This window comes from Manis pentadactyla, chromosome 4, assembly GCF_030020395.1.
Source record: "Manis pentadactyla isolate mManPen7 chromosome 4, mManPen7.hap1, whole genome shotgun sequence".
NCBI classification, from domain to species: Eukaryota; Metazoa; Chordata; class Mammalia; order Pholidota; family Manidae; genus Manis; species Manis pentadactyla.
This window is the reverse complement of record NC_080022.1, coordinates 7,608,084-7,623,863: the sequence shown is the minus strand read 5'-3', so window position 1 is coordinate 7,623,863 and position 15,780 is coordinate 7,608,084. Positions and strand designations below refer to the sequence as shown.

The window sequence follows — 15,780 nt, the reverse complement described above, 5'->3', positions numbered from 1 at the left end:
CCTGATGACAAAGGATCCTTTTGTCCCTAGAGGACAGAACTACTGAGTCACAGTGGATCTACAAGCACAGAGCATCTGTATTTTAAAAATCGATCATAGTGAAAACTCTTAATCCTGGGGAAGGTGATAAAGTAGAAATTACCATCATCATTTACAAACATATATTTACTACAGTTTTGGATTATTTTAGGCAAGGAAAGGACAGAAACACCAACAAAAAAACTGTATCTGCAAGTTAGAGAAAGAGAGGATGGCAGGAGATGCATCCATTAGAAAGAACTTTGTATCAAGAGCAAAAAGCTGAAATTCTAGTTTAGCCCAAACCCATCAGCATTGTGTAAAGCAGGTGAGCAACAGGACTGCTGAATACTGAGGAACTTGTTGCGCTGAAATAAGTGAGCAGACATGTAAACGAAACCGTATTTATTGCTTACTTCAAATAACCTAAACTCATGACTAAAAGGGCTCTCAGAAGGTTACTCCACCCCAGTTTCTGTACCCAAGCAAGACAGGAACTGAGTTACGCCAAGAAGACAACGGTCCACCCAATTCCTAAAGACCGACTGACCAGGCGATCGGAGCAGTGCGGGCACCCGAGCCCAGCCTCTGTGTGAGCCCGAGCACACGTCCAACACAGGTGAGGAGACAACCCAGGCAGGTCTGCGGGAGACTTACGAAGGTTTCGAACAGATCTGGGAGAAGCTGGAGGTCATACTGTGGAGGGCTGTCACAACACCCTGCCCTGGCTAGAAAAGCTCAGCCAAGTATACAGTAGAAAACTCTGCCATTTTAACTTTGGCAGGGTTTTATCATTAACAACAAGGGAATTCCAACTGGAAGTTTACACAATTTATTAAGACCGGTCTGTTCACCAATCTACCCCTGAGGACATTACAACATTATAGAGTAACTAGCCCACTAATGAGGCCAGTGTTGCTGGGTTGGTTTTGCTGTGGGGGAGGAGGACTGAAGGGGCAAGAGGAGGTGACATGCAGCGTCATTACTGGGTGGAATCAAGACGAGGAATGGTTATAAACACAAACAGGTCTCTGAAAGACAAGACTATACTTCTCACCACAAAAATCACAAGACAGTTTTTATGGTTCAAAGAGGACAGAGATGAAAATCAGGCCCTCCTTCCCTAGCAAATAAAGCAAAACAGTAATGCAGGCATCCAGAAACACCCACCTGCCAATGTCATTTGCACTGACCGACTACTCAACAGAGCCTCTTCTGTCATTGCCCACTTCTTTAATAAAGGGAAAGATGATCTCAAAGTGATCATCTAGCTCTGGAGACAAAGAATAAGATTATCTACTTTCAGCATCCTATGCTTAGCCCTTTTAGTATAGAGAACAGGCAGCTTCCATTAAGGAACTTTATGGAAAATATGTACTCAAGTTTAAAAACAAAACCAACTTAGCAGACTTCAAGTCTCACAAAACCATCCCTAAGTACCCTACCGCCCCACCCCAGACTCTTCCTTCTCTGAATAATGCAGGCTGTTATACTCCTAGCCAGGCAATTTATATGCGATTTTGTACTGTTTGCTAAAATCACACACAGTTTTGTGCTGTTCGCTAATTGTTTCACATATACAAATACCTTTTCTCCCCCAAATAAAATATATGAATTACTTGAGAAGGCTTAGTTTTATTCAATTGTCTGTCCTTCCTTAGCATCCAGAGACAGCTAATACACATGACCTGAGATGCGGCCGCCTCTGCAATGGTGGCTCAGGCTTGAGTGCTGCGGGGTTCCCTGTGGGTGGGGGCTACCATCCCACTGCTTCTCCAGCACCCCAGGACGATCACCCAGCCTGCTGCCAGTTCACAGCAGCTCATCCTGTATTTTGACCTGCCACATGAGCCCTAAGTCCTTGGCGGGCTCCTCTGCCTGGCACCCTGCTGCTCCCCAGAGGCAGAAGGAGCTCACACAAGACCACAGCACTCCACTGGTGCTCTCATTTAATCAGGCTACTGCAAATAGTTGACCAAAAGCAATAAGGGCATGACTGAGAGACAGTGGGAGTTTAATATAAAAAAAAATTAATAAAAAAAAAAGGGGGGAAGTAGAAAGGGTCTACCTTTTAATAGGGTCCTAATTACCCAACTCATAGAATCAGCCCAAATGAGATGGGAGTTTATTTCGGGGTTTTTTTTTTAATTATTGGTTTTTTTTATATATACATAAATTGCTGCTATGTGTTTTCTTTCCTCTGAGCAATTATGCAGCAAGTACGTAAAGAGGGGAAAAAAATATTAATTAAATATAAGGTAATTGTAGAGTTGGCCTGCAGAGAATGAGTCTGAACTCTGGACAATCACAGGCTACTAGGGTTTGAAGACTGCTCAGGGCCTCCCAGAAAAGACAGAAATAAAAATACAACCAACCAACAAGCAGATGCAGAGTACAGCAGGAAAAGAGCAGTGTACAGAAACATTAACAGAGCCACAGAGCTGTAGGGCTCCAAGTACCTAGAAATCAGCAGGGCTGACAACTGCTTAGGGCTCTCTGCTAGAAAGAACCCCCCAGTTTATCCAGTCATGCCCCAAAAGATCGACTGGCCACTCTTCCTGTGATCAACAGTTAACTCCGTAAGTAAAAACTTAAAAAGAGACTGAGGACCTACAGGATTGAAAAGGACGATCAAGTTCAATTGGGACTTCAGTCCAAAACTAACCACACCTTGGGCCTGAGCGGCACTGAGGCAGGCCCCAGGACACACTCAAGCTCCCTCTCAAAGGGACTGGCAAAGTGAAGCCTCCTTTGGCTTTCACACCACTGTGACCTCAGGGAAGCACCCAGGCAATACCAGAAAGTGAAATGAAGCCCTGGGGGAGCATGCAGGGAAGTGCCAAGCCGTACTTGGTAATAGCAGGGTATATGAGAGACAGTTGTGCTCCCCTGAAACAGTCCTGGCAGGGCTTGTATCACCCTGGTCCTCCCACAGCTCAGCCATATCCAGCTCACCGTCTGCCTTGGAAAGCCATGGTAGCGGCTAGAATTCAGACTTGTTCATACCAGCTAAAGACCTCACATCACCTCCTCCCACTAATGCCAGAGGAGAGGAAGAAAAACAGGTGAAACTACAGGTTCTGCCAAGAGAAAACTTGGCAGCACCTCCCGAAGCCTGCTATCACTCTTCAAAGAAGTTAAACCTAAAGCTGGTCCCTCCATAAAGTTCTGGTTTGTACAGACTGGGTCTTACTACCAAGCCAATAGGATTCGTGGGAGGCCCTGATATGAAAATAAAATGAAAATGGAGCAGGCTGGCAGGGATTCTGGCTCAGATGCCAAAGCCAAAACCCTCTGTAGAGAGAATCACCTTCAGTACTTAGTAGGCCTCTTCCCTATCAACAGTACAAGCAGATGATGTTAGTAATGAGTACTACAAACTTGGCTACTGAACAAGCCTAAACAGTGCCTGCCTTACCTGCTCTTCAAAGGCCACCAGGGGTGCTCTCACCCTGAGGAGCAGAAGGGCCATTTCAGACAATCAAGCAGCAACTTGGCTAGGGGCAGCATTCACTCCAACTCAGCCTCCAAAGGTTTCATGTTTCCCACTAATTACTATTACTATTTGATCAGCAACAAAAAATGGCATACCACCACCTGGGGTGGATATTTTAGTTCCAGAAAAGGCCAGGCCGTACTAAGGAGCGAGCTCACTAATCCCCACATGCCAGAAAAGAAGTCAGAAGTCAGGGGTCACTGATAGGGTTAGTCTCCGCACAGGACCTACTTTAAAGGTACACTTCTGATGCAAACCTACAGGATTGTTAAGGTTTCTTTAAACTCATAAAGTACTTTAAGTATTAAGAAAATGATACTATAGATTTTGGGTACTTACCAGCGACTCTCGAGGCACCACATTTTCACTTCCAGGAGTAGAGCTTGGCTGCAAAGAAAAACAAACAAAAATAAGATCACAGTGCCACCCAATGGACATCAAAAAAACCAAAGATGTTGTATTCTCAAGCAACACACTAAAACACCTGTCTCTGAAATCTCTTACCGGTTTGTCACACTCTACAGTGTTCTGTGGCAGGCTACCTGTAAGAAGTCACCTAAACATTCTGAATTTGCCAGTAAACATGAAGAAACTGTTTCTGGGGTTCACTGTCAGTACCTCAAGAAGGTTTGGTTTGGCTTAGGAGGGCCCCAGATCAGCAGCTGAGCAGCAAAGGCTGAGGACCATCACAAAATCCAAAGAAACAGCAAAGCCCAAAGTAAAGGCTTTAATAAGAGCAAAACTTTTCCCTTTTGTCATCTCCCCCATGTTGACGGGGGCAGAGCTCAGCAAAACTGGAGAAAGAAATCAACCACAAGGGGGCCCCACCTGCCCGCACTCAGGGTTTCCTCGGGCCAGCTAGTTGCAGCCAGAAGTGAGTAAACTACACTGCTGGTGCTTTATCACCTGTCACTGAGGACACCAATCTGCAGCAGTCAAGAACGCCAGGCTTAAATCCTTTTTGTAAATAAACCAGTGACAGGCTGACACACAGACAGACCAACAAGACAGGCAGGCAGCATGAGGCCGCTTGTCTGACTCAGGTCGGCTTCCCCCTCTGGATCTCTCCCTCACCCTCACATGTGCCTTCAACCCTTGGCTGATCTGGCCAAAAATTAGAGAAAGAAAGAGAGACAGAGACAGAGGAAATTTACAAATCTCCAAAAGAAGCAAACAGTATGACAGAGTTATGATTACTTCACTGCTACTGATGTTCAAGCATTTCCAATTACCTACAGATAATATCCAGACAAATGCAGCCGCTCTGTGGGTCTCAGGAGCCAGCCTCCATCCTCCTTCTGGCCCGCTCAGACGGCAGTGCCAAGCCTCTTAAGAAAAAGGATAGAAGGTGCGAGAAGAAAGCGTCCAGTCTACAAAGGCCCCGAAACACTTCCTCACACTAGATGCCACCAACACAGCTGGCAAACAGCACAGTGGCAAGGACTCTGCTGGAAGGACCCCTCACTCAAAGTCCTGTCTCAGGAGCCCCTTCCCACAGCAGGACAAGACAGCCAGCCAACAACTAACTAGAAAGCGTGAAAACGAACTAGAAAGTCTCAGGAATCAAAGTTTTCCATCCCCTGCCCTTTCTTCCCCACTCCTAAAGCCCCAGGCATCAAGAAGCTCATGTGCTGAGATCTCTAGCCCTAACTCCTCTGAGTTCTACATCAACTGCCTTCCTGCCACCTCTTGGACTAAACAAATCCCACAGCAGATTAATAGCCCTCTCCCTCTGCCCCACACGTCCTCTTCCAGCGTTCCTGTTTGAGTGAATGACACAACCCCCACCACACAAACTAGAGTCCAAGGCGTCATCCTTGATAGCTGTTTCTCCCTCACTCGCTAGAGCTAACTCACTACCAAGTCCTGCCAATGTCCTCCCTAAAGGTTCATGGAATCAGTCCATGCACTTCAATCCACTTCTACTGCCATCATTTAGGTCCAAGCTTCCAAAATCTGCCTGAACCACTGCAACTGCCTTCCAATCAGTTCACCCACATCCATGCTGGCTCTCTTCTACTTCATTTTAAACACTGCTAGCAAACTATCATTTCAAAATAATTTGATCTTGTCACCTCTCCACCCCAGTAAACAACTACAACTATAAAACAGCAAAAATTTCTCAGTGTGGCCAAAAGGCCTTGCTTCTATTCTGACATCTCAAGTCTGTGTGGCACCGCATTCTCCAGCTTTGGCCACAACAGACACACTGGCCTTTGCTCCTGCTATTCCTTCCCTTGCCTCTTACAATTTAACTCAACTCTTCAGATTTCAGACTTCCTTGGAGACACACTCCTCTGAACCATGACAGGGTCAAATCTCATTGTTAAGACACTAACACCACATACCACTCCTTCAAAGACTGAGCAGAACTGTAATTTTATATGTGTGATTATCTGACTAATGTCTGTATTTATCACCAGATTATAAACTCTACTTTGGGCAGAAACTATCAGGGTTTGCTTATCACTGTATCCCTGGGGCGTAGGACTGAATCAGGCATAGACAAGGCCTTCCATAGACATTTGCTGAATGACTGAATGGGCAACTAAGAGTAGAACAATGGTTCTGACTCAACTGAATGGATTATACATTAAAATTCGTAATCTTCCTGAGGGCCTCCTTCACTCCATTTGGCACATACTGACACTAAGTACTAATATTTATTTATTAGCTCTTTCTTCATTTAATTCTCACAATATATGTATTAAATTATTGCTGATGAGGAAATTGAGGCAAGGGAGTTAAAATAACTTGCCCATGATGACTCAGCTGGTAGCTGGTACTAAAGGGATCTGAGCCCTTCTGTGTAATCAAAGTAATCGAGTTGTGCCCTAAAATTTGTATGGAACCAAAGAAAAACCCTGACTAGCCAAAGCAGTCTTAACAAAGAAGAACAAAGCTGGTGGTATCATGCTCCCTGGTTTCAACTATGCTACAAAGCTATAGTAATCCAAACAGTATGGTACTGGCATGAAAGCAGGGACACAGATCAGTGGAATAAAGGACCCAAGAAAAAAAACCACACATTTACTAGTTAATCTATGACAAAAGAGGCAAGAATATACAATGAGGAAAAGATAGTCTCTTCAATAAGCAGTACTAGGAAAACTGGGCAGCTACATGCAAAAGAATGAAACTGGACCACTACCTTACACCATATACAAACATAAATTCAAAATGATTAGAGACTTGAATGCAGGAAGTGAAACCATAAAACTCCTAGAAGAAATCACAGGCAGTAAGCTCTTTGACATTGGTCTCAGCAATGTTTTCATGGACCAGTCTCCTCAGGCAAGAGAAATAAAAGCTAAAATAAACAAATGGCATTACATCAAACTAAAAAGCTTTTGCACAGCACAAACTAAAAAAACACTAACAAAATGAAAAGGCAACCCACTAAGAATATATTTGAAAATCATATACTGATAAGGGGCTAATATCCAAAATACATAAAGAACATATACAACTCAACAGCAAAAAAACAAATAATGCAATTAAAAAATGGGCAGAGGAACTGAACATTTTTCCAAAGACAAAGAGATAGCCAACAGGCATATGAAAGGATGTTCAATATCACTAATCATCAGGGGAATGTAAATCAAAACTACAATGAGATATCACCTCACACCAGTCAGAATGGCTATTATCAAAAAGGCAAAAAATAACTATTAGCAAGGATGTGGAGAAAAGGGAACCTTCGTGCACTAATAGTGGGAATGTAAACTGGTGCAGCTTCTAAGGAAATCAATATGCAGGTTCCTCAAAAAATTAAAAATAAACTATCATATGATCCAGCAACTCCATTTGGTATCTATCTAAAGAAAATGAAAACATTGATCCAAAGAGATACATGCACCCCTGTTTACTGCAGCATTATTTACAATTGCCAAGATATGAAATCAACTTAAGTGTCCATCAATACATGGATGGATAAAGAAAATGTGATATATATACATGATGGAATATTTTAAAAGCCATAAAAAAAGAACGAAATCTTGACATTTGTGACAACATGGATGGACTTAGATGATGGATATGCTAAGTGAATAAGACAGTGAAAGACAAATAACCATATATGACTTCACGTATATGTGGAATCTAAAGAATGACAACAAAATGAACAAAATACAACAGAAACAGGCTCACAGATACACAGATATACAGATATGTCTTAAACTGTTGATTACCAGAGATGGGAGGGGTTGGAGGGTGGGCAAAACAGGTGAATGGGATTAAAAAAGACAATACCAATAGTTTTGTTTAGACCACATTTTATTAAGCAACAACCTTAATGCAGCCCCATAAATAATAATGTAAGTTAGCTGAGTGAACAAAACAAACTAACACAAACAGCTTTAATATTTAGGAACCTCACTCTGACTTAACCCAAAACTCTCTTCCTGAGCTGCAACTTGATAATCACTGTGAATCATTATCACCAAAATAGCAAATATTTGCAAGAGGGAAAACTTTAAACAGCATTTGGTACCAAGAAGTCTCTTTCATCATACACCCTTTTGTACTTTTTTAAATTGTGAGCCATTTAAGTGTATTCTACTTTTTTAAAAATTATGTTTAATATTAAAAATTTGTTAAAGGAAGCTTCCCTCTCATCCCAACACTCCCATCTTCCTTGGGGGACCCACTGCTGATACTGGTTCCTTATATATTCTTTAAGGGATATTCAAAGCATCTTAGAAGCACATATGTGTGTACATATCTCCACCAAAGAATCTGAATAGCAACACTTTCCAAATTCCTCAAGTCTTGACTTCCCAGTGCCTTCTGGAGTCTCAGCACACTAAAGCCAGACCTCCAAGCTCAATCTCAGGGTCGCTAAGAGACAGGCAAGCATTCCCCACACAGTATTCCAATTCACAGTGCTGTCTGAGATCAATCAGACCTAAATCAGTGAATTCATGAAGGACTTCTTGCCAATATGGGAACTGTCCAATACTGATTATATATCCTAGATGATTATCCAGCTCATGTTGAAACATATGTAGTCTGAAATGGACCATCCCCCATTTCCTGTCTCTGTGTCCTTTAGGAAACTGTTTCTTAGTGACCAGAATAACCTTCATCCTTATTACTCTCCATGTTGGTAATACCATCCGACAATCAAGGTATTATCCATCATCTCCTTGATAATACCACCTGAAATTCTTCATTTGATAACTAGTTTAGTACCTATCCCCACTAGATTTTAAGTTTCTCGAAGGAAGGCAATCTATTGTCTTGTTGAAGACTGTTCTTCAGCCCTTAGAATGTAACTGGAACTCAGTAAATACGTGCTTAATTATATTTTCTAATTTAAAATATTAAAACAAAACAACTTTGTGTACGTAAGCCCAAATGAAGCAAACAAAGGACCACAGCAGCATCCCTCACTGGAACATTTCACCCACAACCAAACACGAATCTGACCTACTCTCAATGCAATGCTGTAGCCCCACAGTTCTTATGAAATGTGTGGGGCATTTGAAATGTGTGGAGGTGCTTCTGGCTGTCACAATGACCAGGCAGTCCCATTGGCACCTAGATAGCAAGAGTCTGGGAGGCAAAATGTCCTGCAGTGCATGCAATGAAGAATCATCCCATCCCAAAACAGCAAGACCCCTCAGAGAGTCCTGCCCATTCTGCTTCTTTACGCTGGGGAGGGGGACAGACTCCCATCTTTAACATTCAGCTTTAGAGACTGCTTCAAAGAAGGGCCAAGGTCGGAGCCGCAGATCACCTGTCAGGCTGGATCCCCAGGCCCAGGCAGGTCCATTAGTCTCACCAGTCCAGCTTACATGAAAGCCCAACACTTCTCAAACATCTGTCCCTACACCAACCCCCTCTGAGTAGCCAAATCTATTTTCCGGCTTGAGACAAATCCCTACAAATTAAATTCCAATTTGATCCTGGAATTCTTATTAGGGTGATCTATGATTTTAAAAATAATAATAATAGCAAAGCTTAGACATCACAGCTGAGGTCTACTGCAAAGGTGTAATAAGTAGGCTTTAAAGTAATCCACAGTCAGGACCCTCAGGGGCCAGGATGCAGCCAATGAGGGGAGAGAAGAAGAGCAAAAGCATAAAACTGCCTTAAAACACAAACGAAAAAGACCACAGCGGCACAGAGAGAGAGAGGCTCTCCGTTTGATGGGGATGAAGGTGCTCTCACTCTGAGGCACTGACCTTCCACAGCCAGGTGTGCCCACATGCTGCTGACCTTACTGCCGAGCAAAGATCAACCACACACACAGCTCAGGTTTGAGCAACTGTCCAGATCCTGGAGCACTCATCCTACATCTGCCAAGTGACTGTGTAAGAATGGACATGTCTTATGCCAGTCTGGCCTATTGGTCTTTACTGAGAAAAGTAAGATTCAATTCAAAAATATTTTTTGAGGAGCACTGCTACAGTGGAAAGTGGATGAACTCTGGCATTAATGACAACTGAGTGATTCTAGGTATACTGTCCAATTTCTCTAAACCTGTTTCCTCATCTATGGGCATCATACCAACCCATGGTCAGAATGACATGATAGCCTAAAAGTTGTATCATTTCTTCCTCAAGGGAGGAACAACCTAAGATAGGCACAGTCGCAGGGGAGCCATCAGGTGAGAAATTGGGGATCAACAGAGGTGAGGCTTAGAACCTCACCCCCCCTGTTTTGAGAGAAATCTTCTGCATCCGTGGATGTTTTGTTGCCCTTGTCTAGCTTGGATTAATACTTAGTCTATAGGCACACACCTGATCATCTACACTTGCCCTCTTACAGCACTAAATTATGCTTTCTATCTTTATCTTGCATCTACCCAAATAATAATAATGAGGGAGAAATGTGGGATTCACATATAAATCAAGTATAAAAATCAAATGAATAATCATATCTGACCTGATTGTTTATAGTTCATGATGCGTGATCAAAGCCGAAAGTTTCTGTCATCACTGCCCTTGCACTGTTCACCATGTAAGAACTTATTCACCATGTAAGAACTTGTTCACCATGTAAGAACTTGTTCATTATGCTTCAGAGGATTGGAGACTGTTGAGAGTTAGGCTTGGGGTTGATTAATGACTGTGCATTGAGTCCCCTATACAGAATTTTATTGTTGTTAACAACCTTTCGATCAAGAAATATGAGAGATGCCCTCTCAAAAAAAAAAAAAAGTTGTATCATTTCACTCCTCTTCTCAAAGTCGACCTGTAGGCTTCTGCTCTATGATGGAGTAATAGGGACCAGACTTACCCTCCCACTTTAAACAACCAGAAAACTTAACAAAATAAATAACACCACTATTTGCAGACATTGGACAGCAGGCAGTACAGGACTGTGTTTACTGACAGAACAGAAACAAATGATATGAGCACTAAGATCACCCTGGCTTACTGCCAGGAGGCACACTTCAGACCATGAAAGGGGGGACGGGACATGCCTCAGTAGAGCAGGACAGCCTAACTGAGTTGAGGAAACAGAGACAGCAGCTCAGGGAGGCTAAGGCAGCTGACAGTTGCAGGACAGGGGAGAATTGAAGTACCAGAGAACTATGCAGAAAGAGAGCTCCAGAAATCTGCATAGAGTTTCCCATAAATCTCTTCTGAATATTAACACTTGTGCATAAACAGAATCAAGCTCCACAAGTCTGAAAACAGAATGAAGCAGCAGGTGTGAGGTGAACAGCTCCCAGAATCCTTACAAGTCTCACTAGTCCCAAGCACTGAAGTGGAATGCCTCATGGCTCATTCAGGGCATTCAGTGGAGACCTGGAGGGGCCACACCTTGGTAGGGGGGATCAGATTATCCCAGGGTACAGGTCACCCTAGAAACGACCTAACAAAACTTAAATATAGGACTTGACATAATCAAAATGAAGCAAAAGTAACTATTCACCGAAGTTCAACATTCTCTAAAGACCACAAAATCCAGACCCTCAACAATATTAAATTCAGAGCATCCAGCAACCAATCAAAACTCTTGACACATGCCAAGAAGCAGGAAAGTGTCACCCATAATAAGAGAAATTAAAAATAATTAGCAAGAGCAATAAGACAGGTGTTACAAATTTATTTAAGAATTTAATCAATTAAAACAACAAGTATCAGCAAGGATGTGTAGAAAAGGGAACCCGCCCACCCTATTGGTGAGAATGTAAACTGCTGCAGCCCCTGTGGACAGCAATATGGAGGTTCCTCAAATATCTAAAAACAGAAATACCATACAACCTAGTAACTCCACCCCTAGGAATCTACCCAAAGAAAACTAAACCTCTGATTCGAAAATATATATTCACACCTAAATTAACTGCTCCATATTTAAAATAGCCAATATATGGAAGCAACCAAAGTGTCCATCAATAGATGAATGGATAAAGAAGATGTGGTCCATACACCTAATGGAATTATTATTCAGCCATAAAAATGAAATCCTCCCACAGCCAACATCATACTGAACAACAAGAAGCTGAAAGCTTTTCCTCTAAAATCGGGAACAAGACAGGGATGCCCACTCTCCCCACTGTTATTCAACATAGTACTGGAGGTCCTAGCCACAGCAATCAGACAACACAAAGAAATACAAGGAATTCAGATTGGTAAAGGAAAAGTCAAACTGTCACTATTTGCAGATGACATGACATTGTACATAAAAAACCCTAAAGACTCCACTGCAAAACTACTAGAACTAATATCGGAATTCAGCAAAGTTGCAGGATACAAAATTAATACACAGAAATCTGTGACTTTCCTATACACTAACAATGAATTAATAGAAAGAGAAATCAGGAAAACAATTCCATTCACAAATGCATCAAAAAGAATAAAATACCTAGGAATAAACGTAACCAAGGAAGTGAAAGACCTATACCCTGAAAACAACAAGACACTCTTAAGAGAAATTAAAGAGGTCACTAACAAATGGAAACTCATCCCATGCTCCTGGCTAGGAAGAATTAATATCGTCAAAATGGCCATCCTGCCCAAAGCAATACACAGATTCGATGCAATCCCTATCAAATTACCAACAGCATTCTTCAACAAACTGGAAAAAATAGTTCAAAAATTCATATGGAATCACCAAACACCCCGAATAACCACAGAAATCCTGAGAAGGAAGAATAAAGTGGGGAGATCTCGCTCCCCAACTTTAAGCTCTACTACAAAGCCAAAGTAATCAAGACAATTTGGTACTGGCACAAGAACAGAATCACAGACCAGTGGAACAGAATAGAGACTCCAGACATTAACCCAAACATATATGGTCAATTAATATTCGATAAAGGAGCCATGGACATACAATGGGGAAATGACAGCCTCTTCAACAGTTTGTGTTGGCAAAACTGGACAGCTACATGTAAGAGAATGAAACTGGATCACTGTCTAACCCCATACACAAAAGTAAATTCGAAATGGATCAAAGACCTGAATGTAAGTCATGAAACCATAAAACTCCTGGAAAAAAAAATAGGCAAAAATTTCTTGGACATAAACATGAGCAACTTCTTCATGAACATATCTCCCTGGGCAAGGGAAACAAAAGCAAAAATAAACAAGTGGGACTATAGCAAGCTAAAAAGCTTCTGTGCAGCAAAGGACACCATCAATAGAACAAAAAGGTACCCTACAGTATGGGAGAATATATTCATAAATGACAGATTCAATAAAGGGTTGACATCCAAAATATATAAAGAGCTCAAGCACCTCAACAAAAAGCAAATAATCCAATTAAAAAATGGGCAGAGGAGCTGAACAGACAGTTCTCCAAAGAAAAAATTCAGATGGCCAACAGACACATGAAAAGATGCTCCACATCGCTAGTCATCAGAGAAATGCAAATTAAAACCACAATGAGATATCACCTCACACCAGTAAGCATCGCCACCTTCCAAAAGACAAACAACAACAAATGTTGGCGAGGCTGTGGAGAAAGGGGAACCCTCCTACACTGCTGGTGGGAATGTAAATTAGTTCAACCATTGTGGAAAGCAGTATGGAGGTTCCTCAGAATGCTCAAAATAGAAATACCATTTGACCCAGGAATTCCACTTCTAGGAATTTACCCTAAGAATGCACCACTCCAGTTTGAAAAAGACAGATGCATCCCTATATTTATCGCTGCACTGCTTACAATAGCCAAGATATGGAAGCAACCTAAATGTCCATTAGTAGATGAATGGATAAAGAAGATGTGGTACATATACACAATGGAATATTACGCAGCCATAAGAAAAAAACAGATCCTACCATTCGCAACAACATGGATGGAGCTAGAGGGTATTATGCTCAGTGAAATAAGCCAAGTGGAGAAGGACAAGTACCAGATGATTTCACTCACATGTGGAGTATAAGAACAAAGAAAAACTGAAGGAACAAAACAGCAGCAGAATCAGAGAACCCAAGAATGGACTAATAGTTACCAAAGGGAAAGGGACTGAAGAGGATGGGTGGAAAGGGAGGGATAAGGGCAGGGAAAAAGAAAGAGGGCATTACAATTAGCATGTGTAGTGTGTGTGGGACATGGGGAGGGCTGCGCAACACAGAGAAGACAAGTAGTGATTTTACAGCATCTTACTACACAGATGGACAGTGACTGTGAAGGGGTATGTAGGGGGGACTTGGTGAAGGGGGGAGCCTAGTAAACATAATGTTCTTTCTGTAATTGTAGATTAATGATACCAAAATAAAATTAATTAATTAATTAATTAATTAATTAATCAATTAAATTTTAAAAAGAACAAAGAAAAACTGAAGGAACAAAACAGCAGCAGAATCACAGAACCCAAGCATGGACTAACAGTTACCAAAGGGAAAGGGACTGGGGAGGATGGGTGGGAAGGGAGGGATAAGGGGGAAAAAGAAAGGGGGCATTACGATTAGCATGTATAGTGTGGGGGGGCATGGGGAGGGCTGTGCAACACAGAGAAGACAAGTAGTGATTCTACAGCATCTTACTACGCTGATGGGCAGTGACTGTAATGGGGATTGTGGGGGGGACTTGGTGAAGGGGGGGAGCCTAGTAAACATAATGTTCTGCATGTAATTGTAGATTACTGATAGCAAACAAACAAACAAAAAAAGAATACAGCAGCCCAGTTTGAAAAAGACAGATGCACCCCTATGTTTATCACAGCACTATTTACAATAGCCAAGAAATGGAAGCAACCTAAGTGTCCATCAGTAGATGAACGGATAAAGAAGATGTGGTACATATACACGATGGAATATTATTCAGCCATAAGAAGAAAACAAATCCTACCATTTGCAACAACATGGATGGAGCTAGAGGGTATTATGCTCAGTGAAATAAGCCAAGCGGAGAAAGACAAATACGAAATGATTTCACTCATCTGTGGAGTATAAGGACAAAGGAAAAACTGAAGGAACAAAACAGCAGCAGAATCACAGAACCCAAGAATGGACTAACAGTTACCAAAGGGAAAGGGACTGGGGAGAATAGGAGGGTAGGGAGGGATAAGGTAGGGGAAGAAGAAAGGGGGTATTATGATTAGCATGAATAATGTGGGGGTGGGGGAAAGGGGAGGGCTGTGCAACACAGAGAAGACAAGTAGTGATTCTACAACATTTTGCTATGCTGATGGACAGTGACTGTAATGGGTTTGTGGGGGGGACTTGGTATAGGGGAGAGCCTAGTAAACATAATGTTCCTCATGTAATTGTAGATTAATGGTAACCAAAAAGGGGGGGATTACTCCCTGATAGGATAAAATTAACTGCAAATCAACGATTAATGCATGCTTTACATATCCTTAATTTTGATCTTTTAACGGGTGTCAGATGATCAGCTATGGAAGTACATTTTTCTGATAATATTTATTTCTCTTAAAAAGGAAAAAGCAAAAAAAAAAAAGCAGTTCCTGTGTGGTGATCTCCAATAGGTTCTTCACAATGGTATAAAGGTCCTATCAAAGTGTGGGCAAAGGGTTAGTTTGTGTTTATACAAAGGATCAAAGCCTAATTTGGCTACCCAGAAAACGAATTAAGATACGATATGAAGAAGAACTTTCAACATCAACATCCTCTGGAGGAGTCATTCCAGAAGATAATCATCAAAAAATTTCAATAAAGATTCTGGCGCTGTTGCAGTTGTAGCTGCATTCATCCCGCCAGTTCCTGGACTTGCTGTTCGAATGCAGAAGGAGATATCTATGCTGGTCTGTGCATACAGTAAAACAACAAATTTGACTGGATCTATATTGTCAGAACTCAACCAAGAATTAGGAGAAGTGCAAGTTGCAGTGCTTCAAAATCGTGCTA

General features: G+C 41.9%; 1 protein-coding gene across 2 annotated transcripts in view; it reads right to left on the bottom strand.

Moving 5' to 3' along the window:
* Window positions 1–15,780, bottom strand: part of PEX14 (peroxisomal biogenesis factor 14) — a 147,705-nt gene that overhangs the window by 104,123 nt on the left and 27,802 nt on the right. For both annotated transcript variants that reach the window (XM_036925207.2, XM_057499704.1), the window contains exon 2: window positions 3,854–3,901. In XM_036925207.2, coding sequence (XP_036781102.2) covers window positions 3,854–3,901 — 48 coding nt within the window. The remainder of the gene's footprint in view (window positions 1–3,853; window positions 3,902–15,780) is intronic.